This window comes from Barbus barbus (assembly GCF_936440315.1).
Source record: "Barbus barbus genome assembly, chromosome: 24".
In the NCBI taxonomy this organism is placed as follows: Eukaryota; Metazoa; Chordata; class Actinopteri; order Cypriniformes; family Cyprinidae; genus Barbus; species Barbus barbus.
This window is the reverse complement of record NC_136752.1, coordinates 15,076,057-15,094,393: the sequence shown is the minus strand read 5'-3', so window position 1 is coordinate 15,094,393 and position 18,337 is coordinate 15,076,057. Positions and strand designations below refer to the sequence as shown.

Genomic DNA, 18,337 nt, shown 5'->3' with positions numbered 1-18,337 from the left:
ATCACCATGGCAAACCTTTCATTTCCCCAAGAAAAGAACACCAATTAAAACAAACTTTAGTCCTGTCCGGATGCACTAAGATCCTTAAGCAAACACTCTAACATTGTACTCTAAATAAACAAACCATTAATCTGACAAATGAATCCAAACACAAGGATTAATGAGGACTAGCATCTATTGAGTGAAGTCTGTGATGGTGAAATACATACACAACATTAAGAAAGACAAAGACTGTGTTCAAAGACCAGCACTGCAGTTTAGATTAAATGGAAGAAAGGTTCCTCTGGATTTTGGTAAAATGTTCCTTTGTGTTTCCCTTTGAGTTTACATAGCAGATATATTGTGTATTTTATACTGTAGTTTCCCTCCCAGTTCTCTTGTCCTGTATTAATGTGTTGCACACACAAAACGTCATCCTTCATCCTGTACTGTGTGTGTTGGGGTTGAAATATGGATTTCATTTGTTTGTAAATCAAAAGCTGAAGAAAACTAGATCAACTGCAGAGACACGGTCACAAACTCTCACTGACATCTGTCTCAAACTCACATTCATTTCATCTGGCTTTTGAAATAGCTAATGCTTCCAACTAACACAAATCAATGTATGCCCAAAGGCACGAATGAGCTACGAAGTTGACATGCTCTCCCTTTTACAGTACGCAGTCAATGTACAAATTATACAGATCCAAATCTGATGGGGGTCTTCTAACGGCTGTTAAACAGACCCGTTCAAGGACAGAGATACAACTGATGTAATTTATCATGCAGGAAGCCCTTTCTGGCTTTGTTTTGCCTCATTTTGCTTCTGGACATCTGTTGAACTGTATCTGTTAAACGGTTCAGAGCTTTCCAGAACATTCTCTAACAATAGCCTAATGTGTGTCTTAGGCTACATCGTGTTCACAAATATGAAACATAAGTTTGAGTCTTTCTCAGGCTCCAGAAGGAGTTCACTATGAATGAATCGCACATGATAGCGTAGTTTATTTGCACATTTACATTTATTCATTTAGCTGACGCTTTTATCCAAAGCGACTTACAATTGCTATATATGTCAGAGGTCGCACGCCTCTGGAGCAACTAGGGGGTTAAATGTCTTGCTCAGGGACACATTGGTGTCTCACAGTGGATTCGAACCCAGGTCTCTCACACCAAAGGCATGTGTCTTATCCACTGCGCCATCACCACCCCCACATGTGACACATGAGCACATGTGAGATATAAAGTCACACCGCAAGATACAAAGTCACACTGAGAGATATATCAAACTGAGATATATAACGTCAAACTGTGAGATATAAAATCATACTGCAAAATAAAGTCACACTGCACAATATAAAGTCAGAAAGAGAAGTAGAAGGTCACGCTGGAGACAGTCATACTTCGAGATACAAAGCCACATTGCAAGATATGAAGTCAGACTGTGAGATATAAAGTCACACTGCAAGATAAAAAGACGCACTGTCACATTGTGTGATACAACTCCTTAAAATGTCAAAAAAATGTATGCCCACAATGCTCCTCTCGATCTTCTTTTTCTTCATTTACCCTGAAGTCGTTCCAAACCTATATGACTTTCTTTCTGAACACAAAAGAAGATATTCTGAACTGTTTTTGTCCATACAATGAAAGTCAATGGAGTCCAAAACAACAATGGAACCAACTGACTTTCATTGTGTGAACGAAAACACCGTGGCATCTTTTGCGGTCCACATTCTTCATTATTGTATGAACTATCCCTTTAAATTCTCAGACAAATTGGGTTAAAAGCTTAGTTTCTGGTTTGTGTTGGACTTGTCTCTTAAACTGCTAAAAGCATCAGTGATATTCACCAGCATACGCGGCACTCCACATCTAAATCGACTTTATATTTAATGGCCTTTCTTCAAAAGACGCACTCAGGTTTATATTAGATCACATATCGTACTTTAAAAACAGCTCAGTTTCATGAATGAGCAAATGTACAATCATCTACAGTTACACTATTAAACATGACACCATTCAATGTGAAATGGAAAAATTTTCACATTGATAAATGCCAAAATACATTAATCTTCATGTACACGCTCAGCTGTCATAATCGGACCACTGCCAATACAGGCTCTTTCTGTCTTTGCACGTGCAACTGTGGCCTACTTTTGACTCCAGTAAGTTCCTGCACAGTGAGCGAAGGCATTATATAAGTGAATGACTCAGTTGACCCTGACCCTTGCCTCCCTCAATACAGACGTTTATAGAGTCGGTAATATCACAATGGTCAGTTTAACGGTCGAAACCAAATGCTCGGAGACACAACTCCCTGAGACTGTGACATCATCAGCAGAACTCCGGCGCCACACGGCCCAACTCCACAGAACCGAAGAGATGGACAGAGATGAGAAAGAGGATTAGAAGAGGAAAGAGACAGAGGGGAGGAATTATTAGCAGCGTGGAAAGAATTTTCTTAAGGGACAGTTAAAACAAGAAAGAGACGGATGTGGACGTGATAAGAGCGTGTGATAAAGAGAAAATGAGGAAAGAAAGACGAATGAGTGCTGTGATATGCTACACAGATTTATATAAAGAGATTAAAGAGAGAATGAGAGAGAGAGCGAGAGAAATGACCAGATGTAGAGTTGGACAGATGAAGAGGTCTGTGTCTTTTGACAGTTTAATAGGCAGACTGTAATCCTGTCACAATCTGCAGGGTAACATATTCTGTTAAAATATTTCTGCATGACCTGAAGACATATAAACACACTTTCATGAACTCATTTCCAAATACACAATCTTTAACGCAGGGGTTTTCAAACTTTTTGATTCCTCAGACTCTCAAATATGATGATTTACTTGTATAACTATATACATATGAACATACTGTATTATGAATATTTATATTATAGAAATAAATAAAAAGATGGTCATTGATATTTATGATTTCAGATTTTGTCAAGGGAGGATCTCTAATGCTATGACTAACTCAGTCACACAAGTGTTCTTGAATGTTAATAAAATAAAACAAAACATTTTGAACCCCATAACACCTGTATTTACGGCTTACCACTTGTGATGGGATCACCGAGACAGATGTTAATACCAGGTGTAAGCAGGGTCATTGATTCACAGACATGCACACTCCCACGTACACTTGCGTGCATCCACATGCACACACAAACACGTACACACATACAATAAACCAGTCATAAACACAAACACCTGCGTTTCACACCAATGAATTTGAATGCAAAAGTCATAATACAATTACGCCACAAACACAAACGCAAACTATTTCAGATACGAGAGATACTGTATAAGCTACGTAATTGATAGCAGGTTAAGGTTCAGAGGCTGTAGTCTCTTGGCCCAAACTCAAGAATTCAGGCACATTCAGGCCTAACAGCCATATCAAGCCCTGCATCACGGTACACCCCATGAATCCACCTGACATGCTGCTACCAAAGTGTGTGTGAACATCTTTATTCCATACATGGTAGGGTCCACATGCCCTGACCATAACGTTGAATATTTTCGGACGTCAATGTGCGTATGTGTGCGCTAGCAAACAGACTTTAGCATGCCAAAGTGACAGAGTCCTTGTTAACACCACCTTGTTCTTTACGTCGTCTGTGTGAGTGTGCGCCTGAGTAAGAAGAAAGCAAGTGTGTGAAGTTAGCTGACAAGTGTGTGCTGTTTCACGCAGCTCTGTGAGTACGGAACCTTTAGTGGCTTTTCGGTCTTGTTATCGTGACCTATGACCTCTCCCCACGTCTTCGTCTCATTCACACCAGCAGCTTTACGCTCCTCTGCAGCTGTCCTTGGATATTGCTGTTTTATCAGGACTGAAGGACATGGCATCATTGCTTTCATCATTATCATCATTATAATGCAGTATTCTGGTTGCAGTATTTACTCTTATCAGTTCTGCACACAAGCTTTTTTTTTATTTGCACGTTTGACAGCAGGGTTTACACACAACGAAAACATAAATACAAATTGTAGAAGTTGCATACATTCAGATGTTCAGCAGGATTCATAAATAAATAATATGAACTTGAACTATTAAAAAATACAATATATAATACAACATACGCACACACACACACACACACACACATTAAATGTTTAGTAAATTTAAATATTAAAATAAAGAAAGAATAAGACAAATAGTAAAGCATATAAAATAAATTATAAATAAACATTTATTAGTCAAACTATTATATATGTATATTATAGAAATAATATAAAGATAGAAAACAAATATACACACTTGCCAAAATATAATAGAAATACATATATTTTATATATAAAGATATATTAATATAATTATTAGCGAGAATATAATATAAATATACATTTTTGCATATTATAGAAATAATATAAAAATTGAATATAATTATATATTTAATTCTGACTAATAAATAGTCATATTATTCAAATAAAATATGTAGAAATAATATAAAGGTAGCAAATAAATATATATGTTTATTAGTCAGAATATAAGTATATAATAGAAGTAATATAAAATAGAATATAAATGTAATTATTAGTCATATTTAATATAGATATACAGGGTAACACTTGACAATAAGGTGTCATTTGTTGACATTAGTTAATGTAATAATTAACATGAACAAACCATGAACAATACATTTATTACACTATTTATTCATCTTTGTTAATGTTAGTTAATAAAAATGTTGTTTTTGTGTGTTAACATACACAACTTGTGGTTTTAATAATGCATTAGTAAATGCTGAAATTAATATTAACAAAGATTAATAAATGCTGAGGAAATATTGTTAATTCTTGGTTCATGTTAACTAATGTTAACTAATGAACCTTATTGTAAAGTGTTACTATATACAGAAATAATAACATAAAGAAGGAATATAATGTTTATATTACACTATGGCTAATAAAAATTTATATGCATTCTATTCAAAATATAATATTAATATGTATATTACAGAAATAACAAACATAAAAATAAACATACATATTTATTAGTCAGAATATAAGTATATTATAGAAACAATATAAAGATCAAATGTAAATATATCTATTAGCCAGAATATAATTTGTAATTTATTATTAAATAAAAATTCAAACAAAGAGCCACATCTCAAGTCATAGTACTCCAATAATTTTTTACATGTTTGTTTTTACTTTTTTTCACTTGTTTTTAAAAACCATGGCAAAAAATGTTTTGTCAATATTTTGAGGGAGTTACATATATGGCCACTGTAGTGCATCATGCATCAAATGTATAAAAAGTGAATCAATAGAACTAAATGTGTTAATGTGTCTTAAAAAGACACGTTTTTAAAATATTTGCTATGCGAAAATGGTTTGAATACACACAAGAACATTCAGTCAGTACAAGTTATGTCATGACGGCACAGAAATGTGAAGTGTAACAAACAAAACGTAAGAGTATGTGTCTATGGGACAGGGGTGTGTGGGGCAGTGTGTGGGGGTGGTGGGCTATTCATACACATGTGAGCACAAATACAAACACACACAAGCACACACACCCTCCCACCACACACTCGAACGCAATCATGCAGTATACATGCCTACACTTTTATATGACCTAATAAATAAATATAGACTCTAAGCACTGAAATAAACGATCAAGTCTGAAGACTATTTAATATTTCTGTTCAATAAAACCATTCAAGTGTAAATTATATCATAATTTTGATAAAACATACAAATAAGGCAGAACCTATATATAGGTCCATAGGCAGAATTCTACCCTGCGGTGCACTACAGTGGACGAAACTATTTAACACTCATTCCCAAGGTACATGGTGCATCCCCTTTTCCCACAGCCATCTTGAATATATTATGCAATATCTCAAAACAAAAAAATAGATAAAAATACAACAATTAAATGGAATTGTAGACAACACTTTGGCGGTTCGCCAGTTGGTGGTTGGGACATGATGCTACATCCTAAATGGTTCAAAATTACTTCCAAATAGCTGTCCACTGTAGTGACCATGATGCATCAGAGGGTTAGAATATTGTCGTTTTCATGTAACTATAGCTAACACATGCTTGCTGTCCACTCAAATGAGCTCTCTTACAATGATTGTTTGTGTTTGCATTTCTCTGTAATCAAGTGTTTCTTTTTTTAATTGTTTTTCAGTCCCAGGTGGTTGCTGTACACTGCACTGTCATCTTGGCATAAACACAACACAACAGCACTTCATGGGAACACCGTTGCTAAGGGTTACGTCATACAGTAATGCTAATCTCTCACTGTCTAAGTGCCCTGTGCTGAACACAGATACTGTTCTGAACTTCAGTCTATACCCGTTGCAGCAGGCTAAAGATCATCATACACAAAATATAGCTTAAGCTTTGTTTAAAATATATGATTGGATGGGGCTGCACCAGATGGAAACCTTGTAAACACATAAACAAAACATATGAACAAAGCAAGTTCATGTAAAAATAAACATGCAGGGAAAAAAAACCTAAAACAAGAAATGATACAAGAGAGAAGATAGATCTCTCTAAATATGGTCAAAATAGCTTTTTTTTTTTTTAAAAAGCAATTTTTCCTGAAATTATTGTTTTTTGAGTTTATTGTTTATTGAGTTTTTCAAACCCATGAAATCAACAATGCAAATTTGAATTTGAAACATTTCCTTTTTTATTATTATACTAAACCATTACTTATGGCGAAAATGTGTCTTCGGTGCAGATCTAGATGTTAGTCTATGGCAAAAATCTGTAATGTAAACCGCAAACCAAACAAGAGCGGGTATGAAACCTGACAGAGAACCTTTCCCACAGATCAAATAGTGATATTGTGATACTTTTAAAGCCGAATAATCACTTATTTATATTCATATAGACACACTACGGTTCAAAAGTGTGAGGTTCTTTTTAATGTTTTTGAAAGAAGTCCCTTATGCTCATCACAGCTGTATTTATTTGATCAAAAATATATTAGAAACAGTATTCCTGTGATAACAAAGCTGAATCTTCAGTAGTCATTACTCCAGTCTTAAATGTCACAAGATCCTTCAGAAATCATTCTAATATTCTGATACTTTGTGCAAATTAGCAGTGTTGAAAACAGCTGTGCTGTTTAATATTTTTGTGGAAACAGTGACTTATTTTTTCAGGATTCTTTGATGCATAGAGAACAGCTATATTTTGAAGTATATATTTTGTTTTACAGTATAAATAATAATCACTCTTCACTGGTGCCTTTATGACCTCACACCATTTAACAGCTATGAGTGTGTCTTTTAGTATTTTAGCATCAAGTGCTGGTTGGTCTGTTAACGCCAAAGCAAAGCCTGCATGTTTGTTCAGTGTAGCACAGTAACACACTTGTGGTTCTTCTAGCTGCCAACCAAAATGTTTCCAAGCAAGAATTCCTCACTCTCAACCTTCTTTCCCTAGCAATATTCTTCCTTACATATCCATGCTTCTCCATCTCTCTCCTCCCGTCACTCTTTTCGGCCACTCTTAAATTCCAGCTCTAGTCGGAAAATGCTCTAGTTGCATGACAAGTCCTCTTGTGGTTCATTCCAAGAATGTTGGCACCAGGAAAAAACATCCTCACTCTTATGTTGGTCTCTTTCCTTCCCTCTCTCCTTCTAGCTTCTGCTTATGTCTCTCACTCTGTGTAACAGAACATGCATCCATGATTCTTCACCTCAGGTATGTTCTGATGCACTTCCTTTTGAGGAATTTTCCAACTGTGGCCGATTAAACAGGATATTTCGTACAAATAAACACACCAATAATGCATTACTATGCTGTTCTGTCCCGTTAGCATTTGAAGAAACAATGTAAACAAGGAGAGTACCAGGTGTTCAAGGTTTAACAACGCAATCAAAAGGCTCTTCAAACACAATACACTATACCATTCAAAAGCCTGGGGTCAGTAAGACTTTATATTAAAAAAATTAATACTTTTATTCAGCAAAGATACACTAAATTGATCAAAAGTGCCAGTAAAGACATAGATTTCTATTTCAGATAAATGCTGCTCCTTTGAACTGTCTATTCATCAAAGAATCCTCAAAAAAATGTAACAGTACAAAAATATTAGGCAGTACAAATGTTTTCAACATTAATAATAATAAGAAATGTTTCTTGAGCACCAAATCCGCATATTTAAATGATTTCTGAAGGATCATAAAGACAGGAGTAATGGCTGCGGAAAATTCTGCTTTGCCATCACATGAATAAATAGCATTTTGAAATATATTGAAACAAGAAAAAAATATTTTAAATTGTAATATTATTTCAAAATGTTGGTGTTTTACGGTATTTTGATTATATAAATGCAGCCTTGGTGAGCATAAGTGGCTTATTTAAAAAAATGTTTAAAAAAATCTTACCGACCCCAAATATCCCTTATAACAAGGATTGATTCACTTCTGCTGAAAGCAGAAAAAAAAAAAAAAATATATATATATATATATATATATATATATATATGTTTTCATCTTAAATATCTTCTACTGTTAAAAGCATACAACAGCAAAAAGTGCTACAATGCCTCATGTATAGTAAATGTTATAAGAATGAGCTAAAAGAAACAGAATAGCATTGAGGTATTAGGAATGATAAAATAACAATCACCAGGAAATGTTGTTTCTGTTTAAAAGTTTAGATGTTGAGCTTTCATATTCATTTACAGTCTTTCTCTTGAGGATGGGGTGAAGGGGGAAATGCTGGCACGGAAACCTGAGCTTGTTATTGAGAGCAACTGCGAGGGGCAGTTTTAGAAGCACAAGGGAGGATCTCCTGCTAAGATCTGGCAACCTCATCAAAGAACATGCCCAAGGGAAGCAAGTGATAAAATGTGAAAGAGCCATTAACCGGAGAAGTAATGAATACACACACATGCTCACACACTCATTGTGAAGCTGCTCCCATGGGTGAACATAACTTCCTCATCACTTTGTTTCCAATTAGTTTTATTATAATGAGAACCTCGTCCTCCTGCTGTGTGTGTGTATATATGTTTGTGTGCGACACATGGTGTTTGTTATATCCTGTATTTGATTACTCTTTCAAAAAAAAAAAAAAAAATTCCTGCAATAATGTTCTTGATTTTCTAAAAAAATCAAGGTGTGGAGTGTAAACATGCACAAACAAGTGAAATTATATTTGATATCATCAGATAAACACGCAGTCGTGTTGACAGTTATGCATGCCACCTTGGCAGATAACATTAAGTCTCAGCGTTGACATCCTGTGATACATAAAGATATGCCTGGCAACATTTGTGATCCATCACAAAAGATAGTGTTAAACAACAGTTTAAATAACAGGAATGACAAATGAAGCCATGCAGACTCTTGACAATAACCCAGACTCAGAAACATTATTACCTACACAAAAATTCACATACTCAAACTCCAAATAATTTTTATGAAAACAGAATGGATAATCTAAATTTTAGTTGGCAAGATATTTGATAGGCCTTTTTAACCCTCAGAGACCCATGAATTGATATTAATGGTGTATGCCTATTGTTCTTCCCTCTTAAATGTGTTTTAGGAAGCTGCTTATTATAAAAGTCATTTTATGCACATTTTTAGGTTGGTGATTCTTAGAAATTTTAGGAAAATTGCATCTCTGGGCTTTCTAGGTTGCCTCTTGTAAATGTCAATGACCTTAAAATGCAAACTGAGAGTCCTAAAGTTACACTGAAATAAAAATGTCCTATTAAACTAGAAGATTAAAATTTCATCTCAAAAATTTTCATCTCAAAACAGCCCAGGCTACATTATGGTACAGTGAATATCATTTGGAGTAGGTTTTTTTTAATAGTTTACTGAGTAGGCTGTGTTGTGTGAATTTAAACTTTTCCACAATTAAGAACTTGAAAAAACATATCATATATTTACATAGTTTACACTGTATGTCCACCCAAGATGAGTAAGCTTCCCAGGCAGACATTGTGATCAACCAGACCAATAATTAAATAGGTAAATGAAAAATGAGATGAATGAAGTCTTAGTATGATTACCAAAGGGATTGTGTAACATCTCATATGACTGTACTGCCCTAAAGACAATATTGAGGAACAGATGTGAAATTCTGTGGCGGAAACACACACACACACACACACACAAAACAGAATGAAAGACTCACCTAAATGTTTATGTGCAAAGATAAAGGCTTCATGACACATGTGCTGATTCTCACCTGCACATACACATAAACAAACGCATATGCTCTACTCCGAGAGCTCTCTGGGCTTCATTCCTTAGATGCGTAAATCTATAGAGGGACCTCTATAAGCCTGGGTACTACCTCTCTGCCAAAGCCCATGTTTATCTAACACCTTGCCTCTCCACTCCTGCAAATGATTGGGGCTAATGGTTTAAATGAAAGAATATGAACGAGGAAGATACACTCCTCTCTACCAGAGATAATGTCACCCGGTCACTATCCTGGTCAGGAAGGATCACTAAAAGACGAGCAAGCAGTCAGCCATACTAACTTCCCGTGAAGGTCGATTTCACACAAGCATAAGCCTTAAAGTTGAAAAATGAAGTGTATTCTGTAGGAAATTTTCCGGTACATTAGCTCTATATTGTAGGCTTGTTTATCCTTACTGTCACAAAAAAAAGAAAGCTTTATGTTTGGATCAGTCAGTCAGTCATGGATCAATTATGTTTCACAATAAAAGATGAATGCTTAATGCACAACATTAGCTCACTGATGCAAAATGTTGTCAGTCAACTCTGATGTACTCAGACTGGAGCTTGATGTTGATGATGTCATTTACGCATTCAGTAGACGCAAAAGAAACTGGCGCTGTTTCGTCACACACGATTTAATTCCAAAAGGGTGCGTGAGAATGTCTTCACACCCATGACTGTGTGAAAATGATCGGGAGCTACAAAAATAAATGAATTACGCACATAAAATTCACATTTGATGTCTGTATCAGCCAGAAGACACTATATAGTAATTATTAAAGTAATATAATACAGTACAGTATTGTTGTAAGTGTATTATCAGGTTACATAGATATTCATTCAGTGTGATTCCTTGCCATTTGCCCTTCAAGAAGCAAATCAAAAGACAGAGGCAAGAACATGCATGTATCTGATGCAATAGATACACTGTAGGCTTACATATTAAACAACTGTCTATTGTCTGTTTTAAGGTGGAAACTAGTGAAACACTCTATTTTCTCTGTCACAATTTCCATTTTTACACAGTACGTATAAAGAAACGGAATTGTGAGATCATAGAGATGGACCCGACAAAAAGACTACCCAACTGTAATGCCCCCTTCAACTCCTCATGATGTAAAAATTATATTTGGAGCAGCCCACTACTTGTGCACAATGCACATTTCTTAATATTAAGGCTAGAATGTGTTTTAATGTTACTATTGATGAGGAATATATGATTTTTGAATAATATTATCATAAATTGGGAAATGGCTCACATTTGTTACTGCAGGTAAACTTAAAACAAACAATAACTATAAAGATAACTGTATGGATAAAAAATATTACTGTCCACACCAAAAGACAATAATGTTTTGTTTTCTTTAAAGTCAAGTGGATTCTGATTGGCTGTTAAAATTGTTATCATTCATCAACTGGTTATATAATTCATCTGTGTTGTTATTGTAATAGTTGTGATGTGAACTTTATTATTCACATAGAATTAGAATGATTTATCTTTAATTATCTTATTTTTATAGATCATTTTATCTACAGTACTGTATATCTCCTTAGTGTGAACAGGCCTTTAGTATTTTCCACAGGGAAATTGAAGTCTCCCTCATGTTTCCAGAAACGTCAAGCTGCTCTCTCTACCCTCTTGTTCATGCAAACTATGATAAACATGTCTCAATAAATATAACCCTGGGTTATGTAACACCTGTATGTAATCACTATAGTATTTATACCAAGGGTCTCTGTAGTGTCTGCTATGAGATTAGTTTATAAACTATATCTTGTCTTGCGAAATCTGACTCAAACCTGAGATGCAACACTTCCACCTAGAGGCCGAAAACCACACCGTCAGTCAATCTCAGATAAATGGCAGGTCACATGCTATAGCTCCATGTGGAGCTATTCTATGTGCTCTCTCACTCTTTCCAACACTTACATATTCCCTAAGAAGGTGTAGAAAGGTGGAGAAAGTAAAGCCATATGGAAAGTGTCAAGTCATGGCATGGATAGCATTCCAGAGCTGGAGGCCTATTTATATTGACAGGATGAGGCCCAGTTGCAGAGGGAGAAGTATGAGGCTTAGCATTTCCAGTGTGCAACCACCACGTCCGTGGAGTCCAAGTGTGTGTCCGTCCCTTTTCATTATGTAACCCCATGTGGGCAGAAATCCCCGTTTACTGTTGCCCCTCTCCAGCTCTACGTCAAACCTCCTGTTGCTGGGGTGAAAAACAGTGTGTGTTGTACAGATCAGAGCACATAGTGCTCTGTGTTTATGCACTCAAACTAACAGAACATTAAACATCTGAAGCCAGGCTATAAACCTCAAAATTCTTAACTTGAAAATTTGACCCTGGTTTTACACTGGGTTAAATTATTGCTATACTTTTTTCCCTCAGTTCATCATAATTTCTGAAATAACAACTGGTAAGAGCAGGCTAAACTGACTTTCCATGCTGATCCAGACTGGTTTATTCTGGTTAGAGCTGGATTAAAGCTAGTGAACTATGCTGTTTACTACAGCAAAACTAAAACCAGTTTCATGCCATGTATCGTCAACGCATAATCAAATTAACATTTAGCATATCACATGTTTTACATGTGTTGACTGTCAACAGGTTTGTGTGTCAAGTAATGGTGTCTTCATTTGACATAATAGTGTGTGTATGTGTGTGTGTGCGCATGTTTTTGTGACATATGAGGATAAATTTGTTTAATGAAATGGGTATGACATAGGTATTACAAGGAGAAGGTGATTTATGAGGACATTTCCCCATGTCCCCATATTCCAAAAGGTTTATAAATCATACAGAATGAGTTTTTTGAGAAATTAAAAATGCACAAAGTTTCCTATAAGGGGTAGGTTTAGGTGTAGGGCGATAGAAAATACAGTTTGTTCAGTATAAAAAACCATTACGCCTATGGAATGTCCCCACAATTCACAAAAACAAATGTGTGTGTGTGTGTGTGTGTTATTGTGTTACTAATTGAAAATCTGAAATTTGTTGAGAAAGAAACCTAGTTGGCTGATGAATATTGTTTTTTAAGTCTCAACAATTATTTTTGATAACGATTCTCAGTGACTCACTCAGGTTCAGCTGAAGATGTAAAACAGTTTGTGTCATTAGTCGTGTTTGCAATGTTATATGTAACTTTCTTGTTTCATAGTTTTTTTCATGACTTTTTTCATAATTTCATTGAAACATAATTTACATAGATAATTTAATTTAATTTACATACATTTATAATTTAATTGATACATCATCCAAAATGAAAATTCAGTTTACTCATCATTTAGTCTTCCACAGAATAAATAAAGTAGGCTAATACAAATTTGGAATGACATGAGGATATATATATATATACACACAAAATTGGAATGAACTCACATTATTCCATTTACATTATACGTTCACAAGCAGCACTTTCTGTTTGAGAAATATTACTGAATTCAAAAAATTTAAGCAGTTTATGACTACACTTGGTCATGATTAGTATAGATTAATTACTATTTGGATGAAAATGTATGATTTCTCATTTAAATTAGAGTTCATGATAAAGTTAATTAATCAATTAATCATCATAAATTAAAGTTTTTAGCTTAAAGTTTTAGCATTGAATGTTAACATTTAATTTTATCATTTCGCAAACATTCAGGGACATAATTTTTGAATGTTCTCTCAACATTATGAAACAAGTAGTAAAATATAAAAAAGTTAGAGAAATGTTCAAGTAAGATGCTTCAGAAAAACAGTTACACTTGCATTAAAAATAAAAATCTTGGATTCTATCCTGTCCCATTCTTTTGTTCATTTCAGGTCTCATATTTTAGTTGTATATCTGAGTTTTTTTTATTTTATTTAAAAATTCTGTTTTAAAAGCTGGTCAGCCACTGCTCACTCTACAGGGCTTTTGTAAGTATCTGTTTATTTCCACTTCTGAATATCCACGGGGATTTTGGACAGTGGAAACCACAACAACAGACTTGTATGGGAGTAGAAACAATATGGGAGTAGAAATGTCAATAGGCATTACATTAAGGAAACCATCTGACTGATAGCGACTGGCTGTTCTAAGAATATTTCCTCAGTGTTATCAATGGAGTGGAGGGATCAGCTGTACTGAAAATGACTTTTTAAAAGCACCAAGGGAAGGTGTTGAGTTGCACTTTTAATTTGAATGAGAGGGATAGGGCTAGCAGATTAACAAAAGAGCTGGAGAGTTCACAGTCCTCATTACTTCTTTGCAAGACACACTGAGCTCCAAGACACCAGCAGTTACTGGAATGAAAACGTCTACTAAATGCAAGTAAACATGCCCACTCAAACAGCAGCTGCACCAACATGATTCTTAAGGTGGGTAATGGGACCACACAGACATTCTGTGATCTGTCTTCCACCTCTAATTTCCACATTGGACACTATGCCCACACACAATGTGGAACATCCCTCTCAAGTAGTAGTTCACCATCAAGAATATCTCTGAAACATCTGCACACACATAACATACTCTCTCAGATGAGCTCCGCTGATCTCTAGTGCAACCATCTCAATAATGTGTGCACTGGAAGCATATAGGTAAACAAAGATTCATTTCAATAATGCAATGCCCAAATGGAGAAAATATGGTAGATCTAGTATGATATCTGAGTTGTTTAGAGCATCATCAAATAAATGGTAAGTTGCCTAGTGAGCTTAAATTTATAGAAAGTAAGAGTCATTGATAAGTTTATGTTCAGTGCCTGAATTATGGGGGGGGGGTTAGAAGGGCTCTGATTTCACTAATTAACACTTGAACACCCCAAAGGATGTCTTATATGTGTTATATGTACTGGACAGTAAATCTACAAAATATAAGTATTGTCATTGTCACTTTAGTTTTAACTGCACAAATGTGCATAAAAGTCAACTCTCCTGAAAGTCATTGAATAATTCACACACTCCCTTTGTGTTTGTGTTCCTCTGGAACATTTGCAGGAATTATTCTGAGGTTACACAGCACCGAGGAATCACTTGCAGGAGGGACTGAGTATGGCGCCGCAGCCATACTGCAGTGGTATCACTAAAAATAGCATCTGTTTGTATGCTAACTTTCCAGTGCTAGCAGGAAAAAAATATCAAATTCCTGAATCACCAAGCAGAAGTGCCCTCATAACTGTTTTTCTTATTGTAAGATCTCATTCACACAGTAAACAACACAGTTTATTATAATAGCAAGCAATCTATGACAGGAACAGCAAGTTTCTCCCTTAAACAGGCCAAAAGTTCCTAAAGTTTTTCTCATATGACACAATTTAGTTATATTTTATAGTTTCGTCAGTGTAGCAAAGCTGAGAATAGAGAGAATGGCATTTACAAGCCATAGATTCCCCTGAGAATTTTCTTTTGTTGAATAAATTCTTCAACAAAGAATCGCACCAAGCAAATTACGCCAGAAGAAAACTTTAGTGTCCACCCACTCCCATGAAGCACTGCAAATGACATAGGCTGCATTCAAAAATCGCCCCCTATAACCTCATTCACTATTTCCTATTCCAATAATCCACTGATTGCTGTGAATTGCATCTCCTGGTGGACACAGGAAAATGTAACGACATTTTCAAATACTTTTTTGCTTAAAATCAAAATGTGTAATGTTGTGATTCACCTTGTAGCTGGTTGATTTGGTTCATGGCTATTAATTCTACCACAAATACCTTTTTTAAAATCCCTATGAAAAAATGAAAGGCAAAAACACTTCTGTAAAAGTGGGCAGGCACTGTTGCACTCTATAGTCAACTAAGCCACACCTAAACATCAATACTGATATTCCACAAAGTCCTCTTTCGTACAACCTATTGTTTTAGACAACAACACAACACAATGTTAAGGGGTACTGGCAATAGTAGCATAAACCAGGTTATCCTACCTGACTAGTGGAAGGGGGTTTCCAGTCACTCTGCATTCAAGGCGGATAGGGCTTCCTTCTGCCACCTCCTGGCTCTTCAGTTTCTGGGTGAAGTGTGGAGGACTCATGGGTCCATCGAGACTAACTCCTCGGCCCTGATGCTCATCTGACCCAACATCAGCACGGGTCTGGTGCGTACCTTCCTGCTGGGGGTCAGAGGAAGATGAAGAGGATGAAGGTGGCTGAGCCTGCTGCATGGCCAGCCGCTGGCTCCTTGGAGACAAGTAGCCACTGTCAGGTGAAGAGGAGTCTTCATCACCTTGCTGATCCACACGTGCGGACCCTTTAAAGATGGAAGAGAGCTCCTCAATGAAGGTAGCAGCTCGGCTGCAGAACTCGGTAGCTGAAGCAGCTCGTTCATTGAGCTCCAGGCCTCCATGGACCAGCCGGGGACGGTCCTGCCTATATACAGGTGTGATGGATTTTTGGCAGACAAACTTTTCGGGTGATTCAGGAGCAGCAATGCAGGGCTGGTTAGGCTTGCTGAGCAGCCTACTCTGATTGGATGTGACTTTCCCTGATGTGGCATCAGTTGACTGAGATGCTGAATCTGGGAGAGGGGGGTCTTTGGTTTCTGAGTAAAGAGGCAGGTGCTCTGTGGGAACGGGGGGTTCATCTTGGTCATTTGGGTCACCTGCATCACTCATGGCTTCTCGAGCCAGGTCCAGACTGAGGCTGATCTCGTCCTGGCTCAGGAAAGCAGAAAGTTCTGGAAAGTCCCTGTCCCCACTCTCTAGCTCAGCCATTGAGTCCAAGTAAACCTCGCCATCAAGAGGTGGCAACGAAAGCATGCCCCCATCCCCCTCCAAGGACACGCCCCCTGGAGGACACGCCTCTTTCATCAGCAGAGAGAGGGGGAGTGTGTCATTCCAGCTCCCGTCCTGCATCCTGCAATACACAAATCACCAAAGAGAAAGGTGAGAAAAAATTGTGGACCCTATTATTTTCTTTTTTTTTAAATAAAGATCAGGAATATCAGAATCATAGTCCTAAAGGCAATTTCTGCAATATATACTACATTCATGCACTTAAATTAGTGTACACACTCACACCAGAGACTGATCATGGGCAGTTGTCATATGATGACTCAGGCTGGCATACTTTGGGCACAGCTGTCCGGCATTAACAAAGGCTCGTCATGAGGCCCAACAAGGCATGAGTGCCATTTAACACTCATGCTGACTTTATCTCTTTTATTCCCTTGTCTATCATCTACTCTTCGCTGTCCCTACATCAATCTATATCTATTTTTCCACTGCCTTCACCCTGCACTGGAGTAATGGTTGCTGAAAATTCAAGCTTTGCCGCCACAGGAATAAATTACATTTTAAAACATATTAAAATAGGAAGCTGTTATTTTTGATTTTTGATGTACATTTGATCAAATAAATGCAGCCTCGATGAGCATTAGAGACTTATTTCAAAAAGTCTTACAGACCAGTTTTGAATGGTTTTGTATATGAATAAAAATAATGACATTACTTATTTATATGTACACAATTTTTGTAAACATAAATAAAATATTGTGTATTAATATATAACATTATTTTGTGTATGATGATAGGTTGTTTAAGGTTCCATAATGCCACGCTTTATGATTGAAAACAGATTTACTGAATACAATGCCTGGTCTAAGTTGAGTGTAAATTAAAATAGAAAATAAAATATTTCATCCAACCTCCCAAATTCAGACACAGTATTGTTGGATATCATAGACACCGAAGGATGCATCTATGCTGCCTTCCAAACCCAATCAGATGAAGGGATCTTAATAGGCAGGATTTTGTACAACAGGTAAACTTAAAAAGAGGGAACTTATTAAATATATAACATCCTGAACCTCACAAGTACAGATGTTGATGAGTAGATGTAAATGAATGTTTTAGAACTTATAGAAAGTTGTTGTTTTAATTTATAAATGACTTCAAGACCATATTGATGGATTTGACTTTTGTGAAAAACAGATTTAAATCTGACAGTGAATAATGGTAACCTCAATAACCTGTGGAGAGGATCTTTTGCCATAATTCAGGGAAAGTGTTTGGTCTGACATACCACACATTGGTGAAACATTAATATGAGACAGTGTCTGCAGCATAGCAAAACCCTTCAACCAACAGATCAGGTCTCTGAGAAAACACACCTCAGCTCTGAATACGTGCAGAACTGGGAACTGGCTGGTGTGTGTGAACGCTCCATGCACATGTCCGAGACACATTAATGTGTCCCTG

The 18,337-nt window shown here is 36.3% G+C and overlaps 1 protein-coding gene across 3 annotated transcripts in view; it reads right to left on the bottom strand.

The window, feature by feature from the left end:
* Window positions 1-18,337, bottom strand: part of palld (palladin, cytoskeletal associated protein) — an 84,933-nt gene that overhangs the window by 65,563 nt on the left and 1,033 nt on the right. For 2 of the 3 annotated variants that reach the window (XM_079375961.1, XM_079375962.1), the window contains exon 1: window positions 16,068-16,306. In XM_079375961.1, the coding sequence (XP_079232087.1) occupies window positions 16,068-16,303 (236 nt within the window). In that variant the 5' untranslated portion in view covers window positions 16,304-16,306. Of the gene's footprint in view, window positions 1-16,067; window positions 16,995-18,337 lie in introns of those variants that run through there. The other variant, XM_079375967.1, reaches the window with a different exon arrangement.